The sequence below is a fragment of the Neurospora crassa genome, linkage group VII, assembly GCF_000182925.2.
Source record: "Neurospora crassa OR74A linkage group VII, whole genome shotgun sequence".
NCBI lineage: Eukaryota > Fungi > Ascomycota > Sordariomycetes > Sordariales > Sordariaceae > Neurospora > Neurospora crassa.
In genome coordinates, this window is record NC_026507.1 from 3,443,471 (window position 1) to 3,470,064 (window position 26,594).

The window sequence follows — 26,594 nt, forward strand, 5'->3', positions numbered from 1 at the left end:
TTCCTTATTGTGCCAAGTTCATCTTGACGTGAAACCATGCCAAACTTTCAATTGAAGTGACTTTTCCAATGCTTTGTGAATTAACTCTTAATACCGCGATCCCCTAAGATCCCATTTAAAGCTTCGCTTGCAAGCCAGTTGTTCCCAGAACCTCGTCAACGATAGCCCGACCAGCCGCTCTGCCAGAGAAGATACATCCCCCCAAGAATGTTCCCTCGAGAGAGTTATAGCCATGGACACCTCCACCCCCAAATCCTGCTGCTTCTCCAACCGCGTACAAGCCCGGGAAAGGAGTGCCATCCGTCCGCATGACATTACTGCTCAAGTTCGTCTCGATACCACCCAGCGTCTTCCTCGTAAGCAGATTCATCCGGACCGCAATCAGCGGGCCGTGCTTTTTATCCAACAGCTTGTGCGGCGGCGCCACACGGCTTCTCCGATCCGGCCAGTAATTCCTTGTGCTGCTGATGAGCATCGCCTGCGCGTCCTTGGAGTACGGGTTGTCGAACTGGCTGTCTCGCGCCTCGACTTCCTCCTTGATCGCGGCGTAATCGAGACGGACACCGCCCGTCTTTTCCATGAGCTCGTTCATCCCGGCCACCAGGTCCTCGAGGTTGTCTTTCACGACGAAGTCCTCGCCATGCTTGATGAAGTTCTGCACAGGAACGGTGCCGTTGGAGCTGAAGACGCGCTGCCACAGCGTCTGCACGATGCTCTTGCTGGTGAGGTCCGGGTTCTGCTCCGATCCCGAAAGCGCAAACTCCCGCGCTGCGATGGTGCGGTTGCAAATGAACCACGAGTAGTCATAGCCCGTGCTGCAGATGTGCTTGAGGGTGCCCAGCGTGTCGCAGCCCGGGAACAGGAACGGAGGCAGTCTCTTGCCCGTAGCGTCCAGCCAGAGCGAAGACGGCGCCGGCAGCACTCGAATCCCGTGCCCTGGCCAGATGGGATCCCAGTTTTTGAGTCCCTCGGTGTAATGCCACATCCTGTCCTTGTTGATCACGCTCGCGCCCACGCCCTCCGCGATATCAATCATCCGCCCGTCCACATGCGCCGGCACACCCATGACCATGGTCGCCGGCACTTTGGGTCCCAGCCGATCAATCGGCCAATTCTTCTTGACCTTCTCCAGATTCCCTCCGATCCCTCCACTAGCAATGATCACCGCCGCACCACGAATCTCAAACTCCCCCGTCGCCACCCTCGAACTGCTCACCCCCCTCGCCAACCCCTTCTCATCCTCTTCCAAAACCCTCCCCTTCACCCCAACCGCCCGCCCCGTGCCCTCATCAACCACAATCTCATCGACACAATGCCTAAACCTCATCTCCACCACTCCCTCCCTTTCCTTCTTCTCCACCGGCTCCTTAAAAACCCTCACGACCTCCGGCCCCGTCCCCCAACTTACATGAAACCTCGGGACACTATTCCCATGTCCCCCCGCTCCCCTTCCATCTCCACGCTCCGCCCACCCAACATTCACCAAGAATCCCAGTCCCCTCGCTTTCACATACTCCTCCATCTCGTCCGTCGCGAAATCGACAAAGGCCTCGGCCCATCGGCGGGGCCAGTAATCTTCTTTTTCGAGCTTGTCGAATTGCGCAGAGGATAACCAGTCGCGCAGGGCCAAGGCGCGCGAGTCGCGGATGCCCATGCGGCGCTGGAAGGAGGAGTCGACCATGAACAAACCGCCCAAGGACCAGAAGGCTTGGCCGCCTAAGGAGGAGCGGGGTTCTTGGTCGAGAAGTAGGCAGGGGAGGTTGGCGAGCGAGAGCTCAAAGGCGGCGACGAGGCCGGAGAGGCCGGTGCCGATTATGATGATGGGGGATTGTTTGGTGGGGGTGGGGGTGGGGAGGGGATGTGGAGGAGGGGAGGAGGTGGAGGTTGAGTGTGGGCGTGGGTGTGGGGAGGACATGATGGCGATTGAGAGGTTTGGGAGGTCGTTTTTGGAGGGAAGGTGGATGCGGTTGGTGAGAGTGAGTGGGAGGGAGGGAAGGTGGATATGGTTATTGGGATTGAGGTCGAAAGAGGTGATGCTCGAAGTCCGAAGATGAACCGCGATGGGAGTTTGTAGATTGTTGATTTGCTGCGTTCACTGTGTTCTTGGTGGTTTAACAACAACGTCTCCCTGCAGTTGGATGCCGAAGAGAAGATATGGATCAACTGCTGACGCTGACACTGATAGAAAACTATCAACCTGTCAGCGATGATGATGGGCTCTCATGTTGATGGTCACGGGGAGCCTCTCAGTTGCCTCGGTTCAAAGACCGTTGGCGCGCGACGTGCATTCGAAGTACTTCCCCGCACAAGGGCTTTATAGCTTGGCCTCGTTCGTTTGAAGGAGAGGGGAAGTGGAAGGATTCAGGCTTGTGATTTTCGACTGTCCGAGTCAACTGAATTGACCGCGCCTTTGCCATTCTCTTCCCAAAACTTCACCTTCCGCAACCAAAAGAAAAACCCGGTCTCATGTGAATGGCCTTGTGTAGTGCTGCCCACGGTTCGGAAGCCCGCGCCGACTTACACCGGCACTGACCCACTTATGTTTGGGGTGGTTTGGGACCCACACGCCCTATCGATAAGACATCCCTTTAACGGTGAAAATATGTCATTTTAGCGCGCCCCACACTATACCAGCAGTACAAAGTGACCTTTTTGACGCAGCTAAGCAATACCAGCCACCCAGTCCATATACGCGATCGGCAATATCAAAAGTGTTATTTTTGCTAGTAAAATCAACGATTCTACATTGTATGTTAAGGCAATACAATAGACTTACCAAATTATATTATTGAACGCAATTATTATTAAATCTTTAACTATAGTATTAAAGGGTTTGAAAATAGATCTTTCAATAATTTTAAATTTATTTCCTAATAGAAGTAAAGCGGCCGTTTAATTAGTATTAGTCCGCCTAGCCTAGCTAATACTAGCCTACCTTCTAGTAGGTATTAACCCTATAAATCGATTGCCCTTACGTATCCTCCCTCTCCTTAATAAATTAGAGTTAAATATTAATAACGATAAGGGTAATTTTATACCTAATTTTAATAATAACTACAATAATAATAACTATAATGAAGGATACCCTAAGCCGCCGGGTAACGAGCTTCCGAATTTCCCTTAGCCTAATAATTAAGACTTGTAATATATTTACTGGCTAATAGGCGAGCTCCCCGATAATATACCCGATAATCTAATTATTACTATCAATTACAAACCTATAAACCTTCGGGTTGACTTTATTAATATTTAATATTTCCCCTTCAATATAGTCCGGGGTAATAGCGGTATATTTATATATTAAATTATTTACCCCTCCGCTATTATTACTATATTATTAGTATTCTAATAATACTTCCCTCCTTGTATAATAGAGTAGTAGGTTCGATAGATTAACCTTCGTAAAATCTTATTACTGGGCGAGAATAACCTTTATTCTTATAAAATACGCTAAGTACCTACTTATACTACGGAGCTATATATACTATTTACTATTTTACTATATATTAGCTTCTATATAGAAGTAAATTTCCTATTATACTAGTAGGAGAAAGAGGGGCGCCCGAATTACCTAGTCCATAATTAGATGCCTTTTTTTCGGTTCGAAATACTTTTAAGGCGCTTTTGTATGTAGGATCCTACTTAAAACGATCTTATTCTCTAGGATAGAGTATACGGCTTTAATAAATATATTTAGAGAGTTTATTTTAAATTACAGACTCCGCTATAATATATTACCGTTAATAAAAAGATAGTAAAGTATACCAATAGAAGTATAGTAACGGTTTATATCCCTAATAAATTAGTACTGCGGGGTATTAAAGTTTGGATTATTGCGGCCGGCAGCTACTTCTTCGATTAGAGGTAGTATAATAATATAGTTAGCGTTATTAATTTAAATAAATATATATAGTATCCCCTACTAAAATTTATTTAATAATTAATTAATTAAATATTAATAAAGCGAATTAATACCGACTTAATTAATAGTAATAGAACTAGTAATTAAATTACCCTACTTACTTTACTAGTCGGTTTATTATATATTTATTAATAACTTCTTTATTACTTTTATTCTTACGTATTACCTTTATACTAAAAATATTATAATTATTAGTATAATACGTTCTAATTGTATAATACTATAGTTCGCTAAGTTTCGAAAAATCGATAATAAGAAAGAGAAGGTACTATTTAGGGCGCTATATCGGGCGGTATTAAATATACCGGTTCCTAGTTTTAAAAAGGGTAAGTAACCCCTACTAAATATAGATTAGAAAACCGGAGTAATATATTTCTATATAAAAGATCGCTAAATAATAAACTTTTTATTTATATAATATATCGGTAATAAGATACGTAAGTATATTTACCGCCGCCGTCCTACGTATAAGAGCGCTATAAGAAACTACTTTAGCGATGAAGGTTATAAAATAGTTTGGATACTACTAATTATATAGGTATATAATAGCTTTATAAATAGGGTAGATGTAGGTGATTAGTTATACGTATATAATACGTATAGCTATTATTACTACCGTAGTTTATTTATAGTATTATTTATTAATTTTTATTTAAATATATTACTTATATTAGATTTGTTATTAAATACTATACTAATAATATATTACTATTATATAGAAGTTATTGCAGCTAACCTCTTTCTTAATTAGAGAGAGAAGCTATTTAGTACTTCCTTTAATTGGAAGTAATAGAATATATATATAGACTTTTAAAGTTAGTTAATTAATAAAATTTAGGCCTTTTACAGTAAATTCGCCACTATATACTGCGTTTTAATAAATAAATCCTTAATATTAATTACTAGGGAATTTATACTAAAACGTTATAAAAGAGTAAAGTTCTTAAAGCGAGGTACTTGTATAATATACTCTTCTATCCGGTTTAGATAATTAATAGCGTTTCGTACTAATAGCTCCCCTTCTTAATAATAGATTTATACGTACTTGGGGTGCTAGATATATAATATTAAGATTTGTAAGCGAGAGCGTTATTGGTAAGCCTATATATGTTAACTGTATTCAGCGATAGCTTTATTTAAGTCAAAATATATTGGTTGATTTCGATATTTTCCCTACCCGCTAGCACTCTACATTGAGTGTAATGACAAAAGTGCTGTAAAAGCTGGTAAAATCGAGGTATCTGTATGGGTAGAAATGTCACCCGCTAAGGAAGGGAAATAACCGATTGGCTCTATACCCCTGCGGCGCTAAAATGACACATTTTCACCGTTAAAGGGATGGAAGGTTCCACCCTACTCAACTCGCGGCTTCCAGGGCCTTGCGGTAGGGCAGAAAGTGGAGCAGTTTGCCTCGACCGGTTAAGGTTTCCACTTGGCGTTGGTGAATGGGACTTGTTGTTGTTGTTGTCGTTATATTGAACGTCTACTTCCGCCTTCCAAAGGACATGAGACGTGTGACGACATCGGTGAATGGGAGATAGGTAGAGGTATGATGTATCAGGTAACAAAAGTGCAGCGACCAAGTAGACTTCACTTACCTGCTACATTACCACCTTCCATGTCAATGTACTAACAAGGCAATAACCAACTGCCAATCCCTGATCCCCAACAAGGAACTTGAAAGCACGTTATTCTCCTGGCCGACGGAGGACATTAAATTCGGCAACCGTGATCTCGGACCTCCGAACCTGCTTACCTATACTTGTAGAAGTGAACTCTTTGCTCGTGCAGGAAGCACAATGCTTGCAGAAGTGAACTTTGCTCGTACAGGAAGGACGACGTGGTTTCAAGGATGAAAGCATACCTACTTAAACCGCTAGATCGCTCCCTTTCAATTCTTCTCCCACTCCAGTACAATTCTACCACCCCAAACACTCGCTCTGAGTCCATTCGTTTATAAAGAATTCATCTCATTATTCTTCGTAAGTATCTCTATCGCTCACTACGTATTCTGTTCTCCGCTTTCCCGCCTCTCAAACTTCTTTCTGACATAATAGTAAACAGTCTTGCGAAAGTCTTCTGACGACTTATTTCGGTACCATGGATGATCCCACGAACGCTGTCCCAACCGCATCGCCTCCATCTTTCACATTGTGTCCACCGAACAAACTGCATTTGGAAACTCAATGGATTGCGATCGGTGTAATCTATTACATGTGCGGCGTTGCACGTTTCTGGTTTCGTTGCGAAAGCATCTGGCAGACATGGAACGGAGATTTTTCAGTTTTCCACCAAGCCAGTTCGCGTGTACGAAGCAGCTAGATTACATTGATGGCGGTTTTCCTTGGACCTCTCTTCGTACTGACATGGCCGGCGGATATCTGCCTGAGCGTCATCATTCACTACATCGTGGGCGTAGTCCAAGCCTACTTTCCCAAAGGTACCGAAACGACTACCCCTATGCGGGGAAAAACCCCTCCGCCACCCTACGCGGCTGACAGTCGGGACATTACTGTTGTTGAGTAGTAGGTTTTGGAAGGAGTATGTGGGAAGTTGTGAGGGGGACAGTTTGCCCAAGGAGGTGAGTTCTGCTTGTTGTTTGGGGGTTTGGGATGGCGGTGGTGGTGGTGATGATGAGTTTGAGAAAACAAGAGGTTGACGCTGACTTGTAGAAAAAAACAGTTCATTCCGTTCTTCATCGAGCAACACGCGAAAGGCTAGCACGGAGAGGGCGGTTACGGGCGATCCGAGATTTGATAATCCGCAGGTTATGGAGTTGGGATTGTTAACTCCCAGACAAGCAGTGGAACTGCTGTTGACTGAACTGGACCGCAAACCTACCAAAGGCTGTTCTAAAGTGGTAGAGACTGGAAGGACTATGGGGTAATACGGAAAGCGGTAATCGGGAATATGTTTGGTTGGGTCTTTAAGTAACGAGCGTTGAACACGAGGATTGCACATGGTTTAGCATATGATTTACCTGTCTCGATCAAACGCCTGTTGTGGACAAATGTCGACATATGCCCTCCTGTTTTCCTTACATGACTATCTGGGCACATTAAGTCGAGAAGCTGATAATATTATTCTACCGCCCTAATCCCAGCGCCCATTACTACTTATCGAGCTCAAATGCAAAGCGTACATCTTCTTCCAATCATGCCGTTTCAACGCGCCTTCGCAGCTCCAGGATGGAGCTGGAAGGTGGTGCTGGGCAAGTCCGCTCTACTCGGGTCGCTTCGCCGTCGACTGGAGGAGCGGCTGCCCCAAAGCTATTGGATCGAGACATTTCTGCGCGATCACGTCAAGTCTTACAAACTGTCATCCAACTTGTGGTGTTTTTCCTCAGCCTCCGCCATACCACTTGTCACCTGTTGAGTTGGATGGTAGCGGCTTGGCATCCCCAGCTGCGAATAAACCCCCATTATACCTCCATATAAGACGGAGTAAGGGTGTGTCCGATACAGCAGTAAATGCCACCAGTAAACATCTTGGCAGGTTGTGGAAGTACAAACGTTGAAAAGATAGTCAGTGCATTTACGAAAAGGCATTTCCACACCTCCAAAGGTCCGGAAACAATCTTCGGTAAATCTGGCCCGCCAAGGCTTTTTTTGAACCAACCATATGCTACGCATCCAAGATAGTGGAGTAATATGGCCGCCAAGCTATTTACTGGTCCAACGAGAGCCTGGAAAATCTTAAGAAATTGTTAGAGAATACACCGGGTGAGTGACTTTCGTGAGGAATCAACCCATTTTTATCGAAGTACCTTACACGGACCCCAGCTCTCCCTGATATACGGATTACATTTACTGGGCCATTTACTGCTGTACCGGACACACCCTAAATACCATCCAAGGCTGAAGTGTCGAGATTTATGCGTCGAGCCGAGCCAGAAGAGTTTAAGCGATGACTCGTTTCTCTTCCAGTCCACCTTCGACCTCTGAATAAAAGATTCTAACCACCCTGGGTTGACCGCTTTGTTACCCCATCCAGTCAAACACCTTTCCCGGGTTCATGACCCATTTGGGATCAACCGAAGCCTTGAGCTGCCTCATGAGCCCAATCGTCTCCTCTCCGAGTTCGTCCACCAAGCACTCCTTCTTCCCAATACCAATCGCATGCTCCCCGCTTACAGTACCCTCCATCTCTAGCGCCCGGGTCATCATGTTTTTGACGCATTTGGCGACAGCCTGCTTCTGCTGCGCATTTGTTGGGTCGTACATCATGGAGACGTGAAAGTTTCCATCTCCTACATGACCAACCACGCTCGCAAACAAGCCTAGAGATCCGCATTCCCGCTTCGAGATTTCGATGCTTTCCGCCAGCCGTGATATGGGTACGGCCACGTCTGTTGACCAAATCTCGGTGCCCTTGGGCCGAGTGTTTACCATGGTAAAAAGGGCTTCCTTGCGCGCGGACCAGAGGTCCAGCTCATCCTGTTTCGTCTTTGCAAAGTGGAACTTGCTGTCTGTCAAGGGTTTGAGGATGTCGCCTACGCGGGACACATCGCTCTTGATGGCGTCCTTGGTAGTCCCGCTGAACTTGAGGAACAAGGTAGGTTTCTCGTCCCATACACGCTTACGAACTGCGTCGCTTCCGTGCGCATTGAGCAATTTCATCTGCTCGTCGTCCATGAGCTCCAAAGCAGCGAGCTGGATCCCGGAGCGAATCAGCTTGGAAGCTGCTGCTGCGGCAGAGTGGATGGTGGGGAAAGCAACAACGGCGACGCTGGTTTCTTTTGGGATGGGAGCGAGCTTCAGGGTGACCTCGGTTACTATTCCCAGAGTACCTTCGGCGCCGACAAACAGAGAAGTCAGGTTATAGCCAGCCGAGGTCTTACGAGGACGCCGACGTGTCTTGATAACGCGGCCATCCGGGAGAACGACAGTCAGATTGAGCACCCAGTCTTTCATAGTTCCGTAGCGCATGGCGTTGGTGCCGGAACAATTGGTTGAGACCATTCCACCAACTGTGGCAGTGGGCGAGGGATCCAAAGGTACGAAGAGCCCTGTATGGGCGATCTGATTATTGAGGTCAACCCAGTTAACGCCAGGTTGAACGACGACATCCATGTCTTCTGGGTGGAAGGCGATGACTCTATCCATGTAGGTGAAGTCGATGCAGATGCCGGAATAGGGCTGGGAGAAGTTGCCCTCGACACTGGAACCTGCGCCAAAGGGAACCATGGGGAGATTACGAGCATTGCATATCTGAGCGATAGCAGATACGTGGTCAGTGGTGCGTGGGTAAACTACGGCAACGGCACGCCCAGGTGAGTTGGACGTCGACCAGTCCGAATGGCCGTGGTGTTCGAGAACATGGGCATCGGAGGTGACGGCGTCTTGTCCTAGTATCTGAGCAATCTCGTTCGCAGCGTCAAGCATCTCTTTGCGGCTTGCGTAGGTCGGCTTTGCCAGTGAATGCTCTTCCTTCTTCGAGTCCTTCAAGACAGTTTTCGAAACATCCATAATGATTATCGCCGATAACGCAAGGATGATCCAGCTTTGTCTGGACAGGCCTAGCATAGTGGACAAGATCCGCCCAGTCCTTTGGGGGATATTCTTGGATCGTTGTGATGCCCATCGTGTCGACTGATATGCCTGGGGAGAAAAGGTGGGCCGATATTGTCGGTGTACCGGGGAAGTAAGGGGTCGGGATTGATGAGTGAGAGTGAGCCGTGCTCCCGGAAAGCCAAGCACTCGGCGTGTCGCCATCTTTGGGGTGATGCGACAGTAGCCTGGGAGCGGAGTTTACTCCGGACTGTAGCAAGCCTGACCCGGTGCGTGAAATGGAGAGGTGGTCTCTCGGACTGCGGAAGCGGAAGGAAGGCATAGAGAAGCCCTCGGGCGGGCGGCTTGGGAGAGCGGCGCCGAGACTCGGCCTGGCATGTCTGGGCGGGGGAAGCGGAACCGTGTTAGCGTCGTCGGCGGTTCCACATGGAGGACGCCTAGGGCGGGAATCGGAATCCGGGGTTGTTTCGCCTACAGCGCCAAGAAGGCTTGTTATTACCTTCTGCAGGGCATAGTACATGCTACTGCTAGGACATGCTCAAATGGTTGGTGGCCATGTCGCCCTCATGGTGATCATGATATGTCTCAGCAAAGCCCCTTTGAAGGTCCAAAACAGTTTCACTCTGACACTGGACTCGAGGAAACGAGGATTGTCACCATCACGAGAGAGAGATGCAGTCTCGTCTCGAAGTGAGTACTTCTGCCGGTAGGGGGACAAGCGAACTGAGGACGGATGGAAGTCGAGTATCGACGGGAAGACGACAGTTGCAAGAAGCAAGTTGAGAGTCCGGGTTTCAATCATTCGTCCAGATTGGAAAATTGATGACCAGGGGAGATTGTCAATTCAGGGTTCCATTGGTCACGCCTGGGGAAGACAAACTTGTTCCTTCCGTTTCTGGTGCACCAGTGGCTCGCTCCTTCGATATTGATGGCGGGAGTCCAAGATGATCGTTTGATGTGAAAGCTGAGGGGGTTTTTGTGGGGTACATGCCCTACGTAGTATGTAACATCGTTACATGGCTGCATAGGTAAAGTACAGCGCTCAAGCGTAACGAACATACATAGTAGAGGTACCGTGCTACGTACATATCGGTCAAACCCGCTGAAAGTGTCCAGTATATTCTTGATATTCTTGAATAGGGTTAGGTAGCCAAGGACTCCATACCTATGCTTACCTGAAGGATAAAAAGCTGCTATTGATAGTATGTGAATGTCATGAAACGGACTGCGCGCACACTACACTACACTACTTGGAGGTTCTTGGATTTGCAGGGTGCATGAGGTGCCTGGACGTTACGTACGGCGCTTGTACCTCGCAGCTGCCCTATGCCCGTGCGGCCGTGCGGGTGTCCTTAATATGGCAACCCACTCTGTCAACATCGCATTGCCCCCGCTCGAGCTTTCGAGTTGTCAAATACCTAAGGTAAGTAGCACATCGCCTCCCTTGAGGGAAAGAAAAAAAAATGTCATCCGCCATTCTGACCTAGTTCCAGTCCAGAACTAACCGACCCTCAACGTCCCACGCAGAATTCAGATGGGATTGCCAGACCCCATCGGTTTCATCCCCCGGACTTGGGTGACGATCTGTCGTATCAATATTTCCTGTCGAGGTTCGTTACCTGTTGTGTACAGTGGTACACAGTCGCTTGGCCCATCGATTGGTGATACGTAACTTTCAAAATACGGTATTGCATGTAACATAGGGCCTAGCGCTACAAGGGAACTTGCCCGGTGTTACAGCAGCACCGACCGGGCAGGGTGGTGCGCATCGATGTCATGCATGGCCGATGATTGAAATTGAAAGAGGTCGGGCAGTTGAGACGACGGGCCCTCGACTTCTCTTCTGCAACACATCACACAGTCTCATCTCCGCAACATCAAGAGATGCCGGTGATGCTTCGACACAGGTCTCTCTTCGGGCATTATCTCCAGACAGACAGTACACTACCTAGAGGTACACTAGGCGATCGGCTGAAATCCACAACACGTTACTAGCCGGCAAGTGAAAGCCCCATGCGCGACTGCCGATCCAACTTAATCGCGTACCTGAATGGATTTCACCACAGCAGCGCGGTAGGTAGGTAGGTAATGCCATTGATGCCGGGAACGAGACGGGATGTTCAGGTTCGACAAGCCACCCTCCATCAGGGGCCGCCCGGGCACGCACATTGAGCGCTCTCGATTGAGGAGGAGGGGGGTCGAGCTGGAGATTGAGTGCCCGCCCACCATCCCACACACGACTCGTCACACGCACAAATTGCACTGCCCACTCCCGCTCCCTCGCCGGCTTCAGCTACAGTACAGTACCTGTCTAGTCGCGTGGAATGGAAACTACCAAGGTTCTACCATAGTTTCCCCAAGGACAAGGTCAGGCCTTCCTGACTTCCGCGTCATCGTCTGTGGTCCCCACTCTCCCGACTTCCATGTCTGAAACCGTCTCCAGATTTTCTTATCCAGTCCTTTTCTTCACTTCAACTTTTTTATTCCCGCTGTAGCGCATCCTTCTTTGTTGTGTCCACTGTTCAGGGCGAGGCAGTGTGGCTCTGGACCCCATCACCTCGGTCTCATACTGCCAATCATTCGTTGAAGCGTCGCGCCCTTTCTTTCTTTCTTTCTTACAATCTCCTGGACTTGGCATTTGATCGCTCTCTGTCTATCTTTCGCATCATCTAGAGTCACTAAGCGCATGCTATTCCTCGAAAGGTCTTGGCAACATCAGATATCGAGCTGAGCGGCGGGCCGGCCACTCAACCGAAAACACCATACCATACATCATGAGGACAACATCATCGCCAAGAGGGGCGACATGGCTCACAGCTCTCTTCGCCGCCGCAGCTTGTTTGCTGCCGGCAGCAAATGCCCAAGGCTACGCTATCGATACCACAGGTACAGCAGCCACTTGAGCACTTCAGCCTGTAGTGTGTGTGTATTGCAGACGCAGCTAACACTGCCTTGCAGATAACATCCGTGCCTCCGCAAAAACGCTAGCCTTCGACTTGATGAAATTCTACAACGGCAACCAGTCGGGCCAAATCCCAGGTATCCTGCCCGGTCCGCCCTCCGATGGAAAAGGCGACTACTACTGGTGGGAAGGCGGCGCCCTGATGGGCACCATGATTGATTACTGGCACTTGACCGGCGACACCACCTACAACGATGTCATCACCCAGGGTATTCTTCACCAAGTCGGCGATAATCGCGACTTTCAACCCTTGAACTTCACGGCCTCGCTTGGCAACGACGACCAAGGATTCTGGGGCATGACCGCCATGCTTGCCGCCGAAAACAAGTTCCCCAACCCGCCCGCTGACCAGCCCCAGTGGCTTGCCCTTGCTCAGGCCGTCTGGGCCACCCAAGCCGCGCCCGACCGCCACGACGATACTTGTAACGGTGGTTTGCGATGGCAGATTCCTCCTACAAACAACGGCTACGACTACAAGAATACCATTGCCAACGCCATGTAAGTATACATATCAGAACCAAGTTCCGATCTGCCTAGTTAGCTAACCAAACCCCTTAGCTTCTTCAACATGGGCGCCCGTCTCGCCCGCTACACCCGCAACGACACCTACGCCACCTGGGCCACCAAACAATTCCAATGGATCTACGACGTCAACTATATCGACCACGACTCTTGGAAAGTCTACGATGGCGGGCACGTCGAGCATAACTGCACGGACATCAACAAGGCGCAGTTCAGCTACAGCGCCGCCATACTCGTCCAGGGCGCCGCCTTCATGTACAACTACACGGAAGGTGACGCCGCCACGCAAGACATGTGGAAAACCCGCATCGAGAAACTCACCGAAGGTCTTTTTCGCGATTTTTTCCCCAAAGGCATCGCCTTCGAACTCGCCTGCGAGGGCCGCCAGGGCGCCTGCACGCCCGACATGGTGAGCTTCAAGGGGTACGTGCACCGCTGGATGGCAATGGTGACGCAGATCGCGCCCTTCACGCGGGACACCATCCTCCCTGTCCTCAAAACCTCAGCTGAAGCGGCAGCGAAGCAATGTACGGGCGGAGCCACAGGGCGAGTGTGCGGCTTCTACTGGTCCGGGGGTGTCTTTGTCGATCCCGCCGTGGACAAGACTACCGGTGCGGGAGAGGCTATGGATGTTCTCGCGGCTGTGTCGAGTCTCCTTATTGATGAAGCCGACCCGCCGGTGACGAACACGACGGGTGGTACCAGCAAGGGAGATCCAAACGCGGGAACGGGAAGTAGGCATGCTACCGAGCCAGCAAAGCCGATTACTACGGCGGATAAGGCTGGGGCGGCTATGTGCACGATATTGCTGATAGCGGGAGGTATTGCGATTTGGATTTTTATGAATTTGGGGGATTGAGCTGATGATTTCCATGAATGAGAGTTTGGAGAAGGGGATGTATGTGCAGATATGCTCATGATTCTGTATACTCACATCTTTGGGTTCTTTTGGTATGAGACCGGGTAAATAATGGGCCGGCGTTATGTACAGGGGGGCTTCTTCTTCTTCTTCTTGTATATGTAGCACGTTTTGATACCACCATATTTCTCGCACTATGCTGTCACAGTTTGAGATGAGGATGACTGAAGAGCAACGGCTCTTCCAATCCCCAATGATATCGCCGAATTCGAAGGCCAAGGAAAGAAGAGGTCGCTCCGGGACAACCAACATCTCTTTTTATCGCATGGAAGGTAACCAAGGAGGTGCTGCCTGCCCCAACTTCCATCCATAGAGGTATCTTGCTTCTCCTCGGATATCGAGATAATCGACTAACAAATCTTCCCCGTTCATGTTTTCTTTTGTTTGTTTCGCTACCTCCGTTCGATACTAGGAGGGCACGTGCTAATGATCATCACCTCAGCTTGACCGCCTCCTACATTGCCTAAGCTCCAGGCCCCCAAGCGAACTGGAACCCAACGAACTGTGTTGTTTGGGTCTCATGGCAAAAGCGGAGCCCACGCCGTCGATCACCACGCTACTTTGATCAACAACGGCCACCAACACCACCACCACCCACCACGCATGTAAGAAGTCAAACATTTGGATTTACTTAGCGTACTTAGGTACTTTAACCTTACTACTGCTGCACACAGCACAGCTCGCGACCAAATCGGCTGATCCCATTCCCGAGCTGACAAGTGTTTTTAGAGGATGTTTCAGTGTCTTAGAGTTGGAATTTCTTGATACTAGCTAGGTAGGTACACTACATACCCTGGCTGGCTGGATAGGACGAGCGGGAATTCCATCCGGAAGAAAGATGGCTCTAGTGTACCAAGGTAACATTGACATCGACTGTATCTAGACTGACTACACTAGTGCAAGGGGTTTTCGACAAAAATCTCCGATCGATTCATGTATGTACTGTAGTGTAGTGTGTAGCCAAACAGAAAGGTCCCACAGCGGAAGACGCCTGGCACGATCGGGTACAACAAACCAACCCATGGCCTGGCATGGCAACTTCACTGGCCGATGACTGGACCGACCGAGTTCGTGACGGACGGCTCAAACACACCTACGTACTGTTTGTTGCTCGGACTGTACTGTACTGTACATCACATAGGCCACGCTTCCTCACAAAAACAGAGACAGAGCCCACATACATGTAGCGAACAGAGACAGAAGGACAGCAGAGTGAATCACTGGTGCACAGCCAGCCGTCCGGGTAATGGGTTCGTTGGTTGGTAATAGTCTGTCTCAGGGTCTTGGAAAGAAATCGGGGCTGGGGGTGTTTCTTTCTGTTTTGTTCTGTTCTGTTCTGTTCTGTTTTCTTCCTTCAGAGTTCTTGAGACATGAACCAGGAACAAGTCAAGAAGAAGAAAAAAGTGTCCGATTGGGACTGGACTGTGTCGAAATCTCCGTGCTGCTATACAATGATGCTCGAAGTTGTATATCACTCAGGGGAGGGGGTTGGTTGAACTTGAACTTGCTCGGTATAAATAGGTACCTATATCTTTGGGCATGGCTACCTACCTACATCAGGACCACCAGACTTGAAAGTATTGGACTACCGACCTACCACCGGTCAGTCAGTCAGTCAGTTCAGTCATCGGGCATCTTCTTCTCCAGCCAACAACACCTCTGTTCTGGTTGCCGCGTTCTACCTACCTACTCAACAAAGCAACCAGCCGTAGGTAGTTCACAGAAGAGATGATGATGATGATGATGAATCTCTCACACCTCCTCCCACTGGGGATACCTCTACCCAGTCCTACCAGTTTGATAGGGATTTTCCTCATTGGCGTAAGTACCTACCTACCTACCTACCTTACCTACCTTACCTACCTCTACCTACTCCTGCCCTTGACATACAACAATTATTAACATCTTCTTCCAGACCTCCATCCTCGTATCCTCCATCCTCCTCTCCGCCATCTACAACCTCACCCTGCACCCCCTCGCCCGCCACCCGGGCCCCTTTTTCCACCGCGCCTCCATCCTCCCCTATTTGTACCGCCAAATCACCGGCACGCTCCCGTGCTCCATCCTCGACTTCCACGCGCGGTACGGGCCCGTGGTGCGCATCTCGCCCAATGCTCTTTCTTTTGCCGACCCTCAGGCCTGGAAGGACATCTACGGCCATCGGCCCCACGGCGAAGAAGAGTTTGCCAAGCTCAATCTCTTTTACCGAATCAAAGGGAGCCCGCCGAGTCTGCTGAGTGAAACAAAAGAGGCGCACGGGACGCTGAGGAAGTTGATGGCGCATGGGTTCAGTGATCGGAGCATGAGGGCGCAGGAGGGGATTATTGGGGGGTATGTGAGTGCGTTGATTAGGGGGCTGAGGGGCAATTGTCGTTCTTCTTCTGGGAAGAGGGAGGACGTGGTGAAGCAGAACGAAGGAGTGGCGGAGGAGGAGGAGGAGGAAAAGGAAACGACGGCGGTCATAAACATGAAGAACACGAACACGAAGCAAACGGAGAACATGAACCAAAAAGAAGAGGAACAGGATGAACGTGTACCGCTTGACATGGTAAGCTGGTATAACTGGACTACCTTTGACATCATTGGCGACCTGGCCTTTGGCGAGCCGTTTGGGTGTTTGGAGAAGGCCGAGTACGATCCGTGGGTGGACGCGGTGGGGAAGAGTGTGCGGTTCGGCTGTGTCATGTTCGCCCTGAGGCTTTTGGGGCTGGAGGACTGGGTGTGTCCGCTTGTTCGGAAATTGAGCGGCAATGCCAGACGGTTTCATCGGAAAAGGACGATGGATAAGCTGCAGAGGAGGGTGAAGCTGACGAAGGAGAGGCCGGACTTCTTGGAGGGGTTGTTGCAGAAGAGAGAGGAGTGGGTGAGTTCATGTTCCCCCCTTTTTCTTTGCTGATGGCTACTTAGCTGAAGTCCGAAAATATGGTGATAATGCTGGATGCTGACAAGTGGGCTTTTAACAACCTCTAGGGCATAGACATGGACGCACTCGCGGCCAATGCAAGTCTGTTGATCGTCGCCGGTTCGGAAACGACTGCAACACTCTTGGCTGGAGCAACATATATGCTGCTGAGGGATCCCGAGGCAATGAAGAAGCTGACTGAGGAAGTTCGCTCGACCTTCAAATCGGAGGAAGAAATCACCCTTTCGTCCGTGGGCAACCTCGAGTACATGCTGGCCTGCTTGAACGAGGCCATGCGCCTCTATCCTCCTGTCCCTATCGGTATGCCCCGAGTGGTTCCCAAGGGCGGTGCCAAGGTTGCGGGCACATTCGTTCCAGAAGGTGTAAGTTTCAACCTCCTTCAAGAAAAGCGTGATGTTATGGCGGCCATAGACTGACCAAACACTTGCTTTCTATCGACAAAGACCGTTGTTGCTGTATGGCACTGGGCAACAAGCCACAATGAGCAGCATTTCGTCGAACCCTTCGAGTTCCATCCTGAGCGGTGGATGCAAGATCCCCGGTTTGCCAACGACAGGTTGGACGCGGTACAACCTTTTAGTGTTGGACCAAGGAATTGTATTGGTCGGAGGTGAGCTAAGACTTCTCCTTTGCTGTTTTGGCACCTTATTTTTCTTCCTCTTTGTCCGTTGGCTGACGAATCACCCTCCTCTATCACAGCCTCGCCATCGCGGAGATGAGGCTCATCCTTACCAAAGTCGTTTACAACTTTGATATGAAGCTCGCAAACCCTGAAAAGGACTGGCTGGATCAACATATCTATACTCTGTGGGACAAACACCCGCTTCCGGTCTATTTGACCCCGATCGAGAGGAACGGTGTATAGCCTGGAGACAGTCAGTGATAGTTTCACTCATGTTTTCTCCATCAAACGTAGGTATACGCTAGGGGATGGGAAGAAGTGGTCTGGATGAAAGGGATCAAGAGAGTCCACATCATTGGTACCTAACCCTGAGGATGAAACGAAGGGGATATCGGTGGTAGCAGTCAAGACTTGTATCTGTAATATTGTATCGGTTATAGATTTGTCCTCGTGGCGTCTAGAGGTAGTCACCAAGCGACTTCCAACGGCCCGGACACCGTCTTTGTCGTCGATGCTAATATCATGTTCCCCTACCATCTTCCTTAGACCGCTACTCTCTGTCGAGTATCGTGACAGTTTTCTTCATGTCAAAGACTACTTAGGACCAGAGACTCGAAGAGAGTAACAGGTCCGACCATGCACGCAGCGCTGGTGTCCAAGGGTTTGTAAGCATTCTGGAAGGTGTGAGTGGAAGTCATATGTACCCCACCCAGGTTTTCTCTTCTCACTGCAGTGTCCATATTAAGCCCGCCAATAATGGTAATCATTTCCCCACACATTGCTCCTTCCTCAAGTCTCGATTCTCTGATGTTGTCATGACCATGGCAAAAGTTGCAAGCATATGATTGGGCAGTCATACTATAGGCTGTAAACTACAGATTCATCAATGCACGTCGTCACTTCCCTACTACACTATCTAAACCGACATAGCTCGGCGTTGCGGTTTCCAGTCTGCGATTGACATAACATCCATGTAAGAGAGTTTGGCTCGTACGATACTTTCGGGTTGCATTCCTTCCTTCAATGTTCTCTTGGGCGTACGTAAGACGCAACATTGGTCCACTGGGCCTACCTATCTACCTATCTTTGCCACAGACCTACGGTCAGATCATCCGTCCTTTGTTCTCATCCAGCAGGACGAAGATATTCGCTTGTGTTACTACGTTTACGGCGAGATTCTGAGTTACACAAGTTGTGAGAAGTTGGTGAACGAGAAACCAATTGAAATCATCAACTAGAGCTCTTGACATCTACTAGTTCTAACGTATCCAGCTGCCACTTAGCGTATCGAGCTGTTGGTAAATTCGGCCGCAGTACACATGTAGCCTCGGGTAACAGGGTGTTTTGTTCTTCACAAACGAGAGCAATCAAGTAGCCTCAGGATGCATCATGATTCCTGAATGCGGAGTCCGACCGGTTATACCACAATCCTTCTCTACTACGCCAATTTCCTCTATGCAACCTCATGCTTACAGGTTTACTAATAAACTCGTATTAGCAGAGAGGAGGGGGGTGATCAGCAAAGGCAGACCGAATGATGATGAAGCCTTGTCTTCAGATGCCGCGAAGCCGTCAATTCTGGAAGAGAAGGGCAACCAGCCTGCCAATTCCATGACGGATGAAGCCATCAAGAAGTATATAAAGCGCCCTCATTCCTGCAACTTGCCAACAACTTCTTTCTCCCTTGCCTGATCCATTAGCCTTCCTCCCTCAAGACCTTCCTCCAACACTACCTCTAGTCGACTCCCTTTTCAGGCCCTCCATTCAGTATGCAACTTCTCCATCTCGTTTCGGCCATGGCCACTTTGGTCGCTTCAGTCCAGGGAACCGTCTTCCTTGGACAGTCGTGCAGTGGATCAGGTTACGACTGCACCGACGACTTCAATAGTGTTGCTGTTTGCAATGGTCGTCAGTGGGTACTGTCTGCACAATGCGGAAGAGCTTGTAAGTGAAACTTCTCACCCTTTGCATACCCAAGTACGTAGCTCTTTTGCAGCTAACCCTTGAGTTTAGGCTGTGTTTGGCCGGGTGGTGATCCTGCTCCATGGTGCAGGTGCTAAACGCAAGTTTTCGTCCTTCCATGTGTGGGGATGACCAACCTGAGGAACATCACTTGGAGCTGGCATTTCTTTTGGACATTCAGCTGCTCTCCCATAGCCCTAGGTTCCACGGGGTTATAGTGTATGGACTGGACTGGCAGAGGACGAGGAAAAAAGAACATAATTGTGTATTGTGTCCCAGAAAACATTCCTCTCTTTTTGCATGGCTAGAACTGTGCGTGTCTCCGAACTCGTGCCATCCGCCTTCGAAAGTTCAGTTGACGAGGAGAAATTCATTTTCCAACAATCAATCCGTTTAGTTGAGGTGTGACAGTGATGGCCATTGTACCCAGTTGCAAGTTCTAGCTTCAATTGTGTTGTCTCCTTGCAGTGGTTAACTTCCTTTTCCAGACCTGCCGACTCTCGTGGAGGGCTCGCTCATTCACAGCTCAAGGGGTTTGGGTGCACGAGGCTCACAAAAGACACCATCACGGAATACCATTGCCAGGCAACTTGTGAACGCACTAATTGATCCGATACCAATATTCAATTACATTGTTATCCTTCAGTCTCGGTCTCCTAGCATAGCGCCGTGTAACCGTTTGTTTCTTTCACTACCCACAATCTAAGCACCAATACCAGCCATCTCACTCTTGTACTTCCCCGCAACCGGGCAGACGGCGCCCTCGCTGGCGCTCTGCAAATCCGGGTGTTCGTGGACCTTGCCCTTGTGATGTGCGACCTTGGCCTTGGTGACAGGGCACTCGGCATCCTCCGGCGCGCCCTCAATGTTGGGATGATCGGGGGACAGAACCGTCGTCGCTGTGCCGACCACGGGGCAGACCTCATCGTCCATCTCCTTGGACTTGGGCTCGTTGACGATGCGGCTGTTGAGTGCGGGGCAGGCCGAGGCGTCGTCCAAGCGCTTGAGACCCTCGGGCTGGGACACTTGAGGGTGCTTGTGGAGGTTGTGGTGGTGATCGGTTGAGGCCCCCACGACCGGGCATGTTTGGCCGGGCTGGGAGAGATCGATGTCCGGGTGGCTGGGAGGGAGAGTCGAGTTTGTGGTGCCAACGACAGGGCAGACCTGGGGGTTCGAGGTAGCGCCAGTCATTGTGATTCTTGGTGTTCGTTTGTTGGGGGGATGTGTTGATGTGCGATGGGATTGTGAGACTTGGTAATCGAGCTGACCGTTCTTTCAGTGACTTGATGCGATTGATTTGTGGATAGATGGTAAAATGTGTTGGAGGAGAGGTTTTGTTTGGAAGGACAGAGATATATTAAACAATATGCGATGCAGTGTGACAGCGACCAGGTGACCTTGGGCGGTGCCGTGGGTGTGCGTACCTACCCGACGGGAACCTAACAAACGATCGTTCCTTCCCTTGTTGGCGAGATCACTCTAATCGGGATGCAGGAGCGGTGACAGTGTCAAGAAGAGGAGGCAGCTGCAGCGACTTGTACGTAGCCTGTCAAGGGGAGTGACAGAATTAAGGGTACATTACACCACTTGGATGCGCATTACCGTTTTGGGGCATTCATCATCAACAAAAGCTTCAAATGTTGACCTGGAGTTGCATCTTCAATCTTCAATCAAATACCTATGCCTACAACAGCTTGAATTCTGTTCAAAACTGACCGGGTCTCTTTTGGAGTGCAAGTCGTAGGCTTTAGACAACCAGGGCATTTATCTCCAAGAAAGCCAAAAGCCAAAGGCGCCCTCCGCTTTGGCGAACGGTGGGTGTACCTACACCACTACAGTTCGGTTCCCCCTTCGTCTAAGTTAGTTGCCTATGCCCATTCTCATCCCCTCCCGAGAGCCCCTCAAGGAGGATCGTCCCATGATGTTTCCCATGACGTATCCGCAGAATGCAGGCAGCGGCCCCAGGGCTCGAACGTTCCAATCACAGCAAGTACATATGTAAACTACTCCACAATCAGGGGATCGTGGGAAATGTGGAGCCGGTCTCTGGCTCCGGACGGACCCCAAAACCTAGAATCGTCTTATGTACACTACAATTCCATGATAAGCCGCCCCTTGCTAGATGCTGTGGTCTCGTCTTCTCTCTGTCTCTCCAGTTTGTTTTTCTTGTGTGTATGTATCACATCACTGAATGCACATGAAACGTGCAATTGAAGCCATGGGCAAATAAATTCTCTGACCAACTGCCTGTCGTCTGCGTCGGGCAGTATAATCAATCCCCCCCTGGAGCGGTCTGACGAGACGGCTAACAGGGCAGTCTCACCTATATTGGGTCTCGTTAACGCATCGGGCACCTAAAGATGAGCACATGTAAGAGGAAAAGGAAGTTGTGCCTTCCATTTCGATGTACAAGGAACTCTGACTTGCTCTTTCACTCGGCCTGCTAGACTACGGTGTCTCCAGGCCATGGTCACATGATCCCACGGGAGCGGGGAGAAGGTGGTAGGAAGGCAATATCACTCCCTACTACAAAGAAAATATCATAAACCGAATTACTTAGAGTGCCATCGACGAAGATCATCTACTATGTAAGAAAAGATCTCGCTTCTATCTTATGTAGATGAGGCCAATGGAAGTAGTCATTTACGCAGCGAAATTTGGACAACGACACCAAGAAACGCCGCATCAGCTTCAGCACGTGACAAGGTCAAGCGATAGCGCGGACATGGCATTACTTATTCTCTCTCCAGTCTTCAATGCCAACTAGGTACATTACCTCCAACCTCCCATCAGTAGTGTAGACACCATCAGCAATGGGTCAAACCAGCCGGTCAAAAGCAATGATCATGAGCTAAAGAGACAAAGGTCAGAGTGACAAAAAAGCGATCGGAACCACTGGCAGGTCGTCTTGAATTTCTTCTTCTTTATTCTATATTTTCTTTGTCTTCAATATTTCCCTTTAATACGTTCTTCTCAGAGTCGTATTCCTTTGATCTTTTTCTTCCTTTTGACGTCCTTTATTCGTCTTCTTGTCTTTCATTCCATGTCTTTGCTTGAAACCACTAGACTGTACTCCTCCTTGTTCCCAGTAAGTTTCTTCGAGTATCACCCAAGTACCATACCTATCGGCAGCAGCCAAGTTGGCAAAACTCAAGTATGTATCCGACAAACACTGCGATCGTCGCGGGGGGTCTGGACGGGCAAAACAAACGGCGAGTTAACGCGCGCGCCCGTACCGGCCAACGGGACCACGTGGTATGTACAGTATGTAGATGAATGGATGGTGGGACCGACCAGACGGGAGGTAGGCAGGTAATAAGACGGAAAAAAGGTGAAGAGAAGTTCGGACCAAGGAAAACATCCCGTTGGTGATCTCATCCCAACGTCAGTCAGTCAGTCAGTCAGTCAGTCAGCTTTTTAAGCTTATTCCAACCACCGCCGAGCCATGGAAAAAAGGTGTTCGTTGTGTAACAATAACCAACCAAGACATCTCCTAGGTACAGAAGCGCGATGTGGTCTTTTCTCTTTTCTTCTTTTTCTTCTAGTGATGAGAAAAAAAATGAATTAATTCTCGGCTGTAGACATTTTCTTCGGCCGGATCCATTCCAGCCAGTTAGCTTGGGGAATCAAGACCCAAGTTTTCACGTGTAATATCATGATACCTATGTGAAAAGGGAAAGAAACCAGGAAAGAACGAGACAGGGACAAGATACCTTGGACAAGACAGCCTTGTCTGCCTGTTTTTTGCAAGGTGAAGGTCGAATATTCTTCTCTCTCTTGTTTGCGTTTCTCAAAATGAGACTGATACACGTCAGTCAGACGTGTGTCAATATCATATTAACCATGTACATATGTCCCTTATTTTATGCAACAGGTCGAGGTCGTCATACATAATCCGGTGTTATTACCGTCCAAAGGTTTCAGATGGGCTGTTCATGTCTGGGAACATCGCTGTTGTGAACCGAAACTCGGACATTCTGAAACAAAAGGGCTGGATTAACCTTTTTCTGGAAGAAGACGAGTACCTAGCGACATGACGTGTTGCAGTGAACATGGCAGGCTCTGATGATGATGAAATCTTTTGCCAGAATACGATATTGGTAAGATTGTGAGCAAAAGGTTCGTTACAGGTACAACTAGGTAGAATTCAGTCGAGTCGAGTCAACCTCGGCTTCAACTCAATTAGATTCTCACGCAAGGCTCACAAGATTTCGCATCATAGTATGGATTAAGAAAATAAAGAAATGATGTATACTAAAATTTGGTACGTATATAGATGCGCTGGAATGTATGTAGATAATCGAGCAGCCATTACGCCGTTATCCAGAAAAATATATTGACACCCGACATACAGTTGTGTCGTATGTACACGGCGTTGCCTGGCCTGACTCTCATGCTCTCAACAACAACGTTTGCCATTTCTTCTAATGCGACTTTCAACCGTCAAGTGTGTTTGCGTTTGCGTTTGGGGGTATCTTATCACCAACTTCCCTCTCAGCTTTCCAAGATGATCGAACCGACTTGAAAGGAACCCCTCTTTGAGTATAGTTCCGAATCAAATATCGGATGAGATCAGAACATGACTACAGCTTGTTTGTTTTCTAGTTTTTTGCGTTTCCTTGTTTCGTCTCTTTTAAATTTGGACATCAAATTTAAAGGAGCAAGCTAGCAGTTCCGAGAACGGCAGCCATCAGGACACCGGTGGCGGCGCCCTTGGAGACAGCGCCATTCTCCTCCTTGGGGCCGTCAACGGTGGTCTTGGTGCAGATATCGGTGCCCTCAAGAGCAGACTTCTTGACCCAGACCTTGGGCTCGCCGGCGCCCATGTAGGCGGTGATCTGGCCGAGGCCGTCGGCGGTGGTCGTGGCGCAGCTGAGGACCTCGACAACCTCGTCAGAGTCGCGGAAGCCGCCAACGGGCATCTGGTAGCTGTCGCCCTTGGAGGACTTGTTGGTGACGCAGAACACGACCGAGTTCTCGGCGGGGCCCTTCTGCTGGCAGAAGTGGTTGGTGTCGGCGATCAGGACATTGGACGTCTGCTTGACGTAGGTAGGCGACTGCTTGATGGCGTTCTTGCGAACCTTGTTGAGGGTCTGGGCAAGAACGTAGAGGGGCGCCGAGGTGTTGTAGTTGGACTTCCAGAGGGGCTCGCGGTTCTCAGGGGTCGCGCCGCCCGTGAAGTGCTGCTCCTGACCTTGGTAGACTGTTGATTGTGTCAGATCAGTCATTTTCTGGTGCGCAGAAAAGGGAAAATGCGAAAATGAATATGTGTGTCTTACCAGTAGGGATACCGTCGTTCATGATAACGTAGGTCATGGCGTTCTTGGCGAGGGCCATGTCTTGGTTCTGGCTGGCAAAGCGAGGCATATCGTGGTTCTCAATGAAGGTACCGAGGGCAAGAGTGTCGTTGCAGCTGTCTTGGGCCTGGGCGCGGATCTCGCCGAGGCGCTCAAAAGAACCGCCGTTGAAAGCCGCGTTCAAGGGATAGTAGTCGAGGTAGTTGGGCATGCCGGGGAGGAGGTTCTTGGACTTGTTCTGGTAGCGGCACATGTCCTCGGTAACACCGGTCAAAACCTCACCGAGAGCGAAAACGCCGGAAGCCTGGACGAATTGGGGCAGGAACTCATCGTTGACGTGCTTGGCGGCATCGATACGGAGACCATCGATGGAATAGGTCGAGACGAGGTTCTTGATCCACTTGGTGAAAAGGCTGACAACATCGGGGGACTCGGTCTTGAGATCGGCGAGAGCAATGCCGTAGGGATAGAGCCAGCAGTCCTGGATGTTGGTAGCGTTCTCCCACTCGGTAACGTTGCAGTACGGGTGGAAGTATTTCTTGTCGTTGAACGGCTTGAACACGGAGTAGTCGACCTTGGGGGGCACAACGTTGTCGAACTCTTGCGCCATGTGGTTCACGACAACGTCAACCATGAGGAACATGTCACGCTTGTGGATCTCAGCAATGAGATTCTTGAGGTCCTCCTCGGTACCGAATTTGGGGTTGACCTGGGTGAGATCCTGCGACCAGTAACCGTGGTAGGGCTCGCCAACGGCGGTGTTCTTATCCTCGTTCTTGATGACGGGGCTGATCTGAATGGCATCGAAGCCCATACCTGTACATATTCTGTCGGCTGCTGGGCTCACAAAACGGGCAGGAGACAGGCTGGCCATACTTACCTTGGATATAATCCAACTTGTTGGTGAGGCCCTTCCAAGTACCACCGCAAAACTCGTACAGCTTGCAGTCGACCGAACCACCGTCGTCGCGAGCGAAACGGTCGATCATGACCTGGTAGATGGATCGGGACTTCCACGCATCAGCGTCGGCGGCGGCAGCATAACCGGAAAAGCTCAGGGCCGCCGCAATGGCGCCCGTCAAAAGAGATGACCGCATGTTGTTGTGTGTTTCTGATGGATGTTGAGTTTGTCGTCGGTGTCGTCTTGGTCAACGCGGGTTGTGAATAACGGGTTTATTTTCAACGAATGGCTCTTTCTGGTCCCTTTCTTTCCTTCTTCCTTCTCAAAGAGTGGCTGTTTCTCCGATCTTTCGACACCGTCCAAAAAACGAGGGGAGGGATGGCGCAAAGGGGAGTAAACAAAAGCGAGTGTCTACGGGCAAACCGATGGATGGAAAGACCGAAAGAAAGAGCGCAGGCAAATAAAAAATGGGATTCAATTCGCGATATACTACAAAATGAGTGACTGGTGGAATGGCGGCGACAAGCGACTAGCACCGGAAGGACGGGATTTTGGTTGTGGAGAGAGGGAGAGAAAAGAAGACCGGGAGATGAGTCCGGGTTGGGATGGCTAGGAGAAGGGTCGTCCAGAGTACGAGGAGTGACAAGGAAGGTACGAGGTCAGGAACGGCTTGTGATTGGCTGGTGGTGCCTTTTTCTTACCTCGGAAGGGATGAACGCCGGCCCTGCTCGGGGATGCTGCGAACCACGAGACCCAGAGAAGCCCACCACACCTGCAAATCACCAACCTTATGCTGCTGAGATCTGCCAGCCCGCAATTGCGAGGACTCCAGTCGCTATACGATAGCCTCGACAGCGGCCTTTTTTCTGTCACGGACAACGGCACAAGGACGGCAGGACAACAGTCAGATCGTGGAGAAGGCCAGCCAGGGGGTAAGAAGGGGTTACCCTATTGGGGGGGCATTCTAAAAGCGTCTCATGTCGCCCAAGAAGATCCCAACAAGTCTCATTTCAGAACGGACAGGGACATCGGTCACTAGTGAGGGTTAGCTGAG

General features: G+C 49.6%; 7 protein-coding genes and 1 non-coding gene across 8 annotated transcripts; 3 read left to right on the forward strand and 5 right to left on the reverse strand.

Moving 5' to 3' along the window:
• Nucleotides 1–38: 38 nt before the first annotated feature.
• On the reverse strand, nucleotides 39–2,462 carry NCU08124 (3-ketosteroid-delta-1-dehydrogenase). Its single transcript, XM_954574.3, has one exon. It carries the CDS (start codon nucleotides 1,913–1,915, stop codon nucleotides 116–118), a length of 1,800 nt encoding a protein of 599 aa, XP_959667.2. The 5' UTR covers nucleotides 1,916–2,462; the 3' UTR covers nucleotides 39–115.
• Nucleotides 2,463–5,794: 3,332 nt separating this feature from the next.
• NCU08125 (hypothetical protein) lies at nucleotides 5,795–6,945 on the forward strand. Its single transcript, XM_954575.3, has 4 exons — nucleotides 5,795–5,904; nucleotides 5,987–6,362; nucleotides 6,449–6,493; nucleotides 6,605–6,945. The coding sequence occupies exons 2-4, from the start codon at nucleotides 6,109–6,111 to the stop codon at nucleotides 6,807–6,809; spliced, it is 504 nt and encodes a 167-aa protein (XP_959668.3). The 5' UTR covers nucleotides 5,795–5,904; nucleotides 5,987–6,108; the 3' UTR covers nucleotides 6,810–6,945.
• Nucleotides 6,946–7,506: 561 nt separating this feature from the next.
• NCU08126 (D-lactate dehydrogenase) lies at nucleotides 7,507–9,821 on the reverse strand. Its single transcript, XM_954576.2, has one exon. It carries the CDS (start codon nucleotides 9,634–9,636, stop codon nucleotides 7,903–7,905), a length of 1,734 nt encoding a protein of 577 aa, XP_959669.2. The 5' UTR covers nucleotides 9,637–9,821; the 3' UTR covers nucleotides 7,507–7,902.
• A 1,438-nt stretch (nucleotides 9,822–11,259) lies between these two features.
• Nucleotides 11,260–14,085, forward strand: gh76-3 (glycosylhydrolase family 76-3). The gene is made up of 3 exons (XM_954577.3): nucleotides 11,260–12,318; nucleotides 12,391–12,892; nucleotides 12,953–14,085. The coding sequence occupies exons 1-3, from the start codon at nucleotides 12,207–12,209 to the stop codon at nucleotides 13,773–13,775; spliced, it is 1,437 nt and encodes a 478-aa protein (XP_959670.1). The 5' UTR covers nucleotides 11,260–12,206; the 3' UTR covers nucleotides 13,776–14,085.
• Nucleotides 14,086–15,578: 1,493 nt separating this feature from the next.
• NCU08128 (benzoate 4-monooxygenase cytochrome P450) lies at nucleotides 15,579–17,914 on the forward strand (the record flags this gene model as incomplete). Its single annotated transcript, XM_954578.3, has 5 exons — nucleotides 15,579–15,656; nucleotides 15,751–16,698; nucleotides 16,806–17,120; nucleotides 17,202–17,368; nucleotides 17,458–17,914. The coding sequence occupies 5 exons, from the start codon at nucleotides 15,579–15,581 to the stop codon at nucleotides 17,621–17,623; spliced, it is 1,674 nt and encodes a 557-aa protein (XP_959671.3). The 3' UTR covers nucleotides 17,624–17,914.
• A 1,103-nt stretch (nucleotides 17,915–19,017) lies between these two features.
• NCU14148 lies at nucleotides 19,018–19,783 on the reverse strand. Its single transcript, XR_897994.1, has 3 exons — nucleotides 19,480–19,783; nucleotides 19,343–19,436; nucleotides 19,018–19,273 (listed from the first exon to the last, which is right to left on the reverse strand). It is a non-coding gene; the product is annotated as a ncrg163 (non-coding RNA).
• On the reverse strand, nucleotides 19,589–20,974 carry NCU08130 (hypothetical protein). The gene has a single exon (XM_954580.3). The coding sequence runs from the start codon at nucleotides 20,531–20,533 to the stop codon at nucleotides 20,045–20,047; it is 489 nt and encodes a 162-aa protein (XP_959673.1). The 5' UTR covers nucleotides 20,534–20,974; the 3' UTR covers nucleotides 19,589–20,044.
• Nucleotides 20,975–23,388: 2,414 nt separating this feature from the next.
• Nucleotides 23,389–26,422, reverse strand: gh13-1 (glycosylhydrolase family 13-1). Its single transcript, XM_954581.3, has 3 exons — nucleotides 25,520–26,422; nucleotides 24,622–25,455; nucleotides 23,389–24,545 (listed from the first exon to the last, which is right to left on the reverse strand). The coding sequence occupies exons 1-3, from the start codon at nucleotides 25,734–25,736 to the stop codon at nucleotides 23,995–23,997; spliced, it is 1,602 nt and encodes a 533-aa protein (XP_959674.1). The 5' UTR covers nucleotides 25,737–26,422; the 3' UTR covers nucleotides 23,389–23,994.
• Between the last annotated feature and the right edge of the window lie 172 nt (nucleotides 26,423–26,594).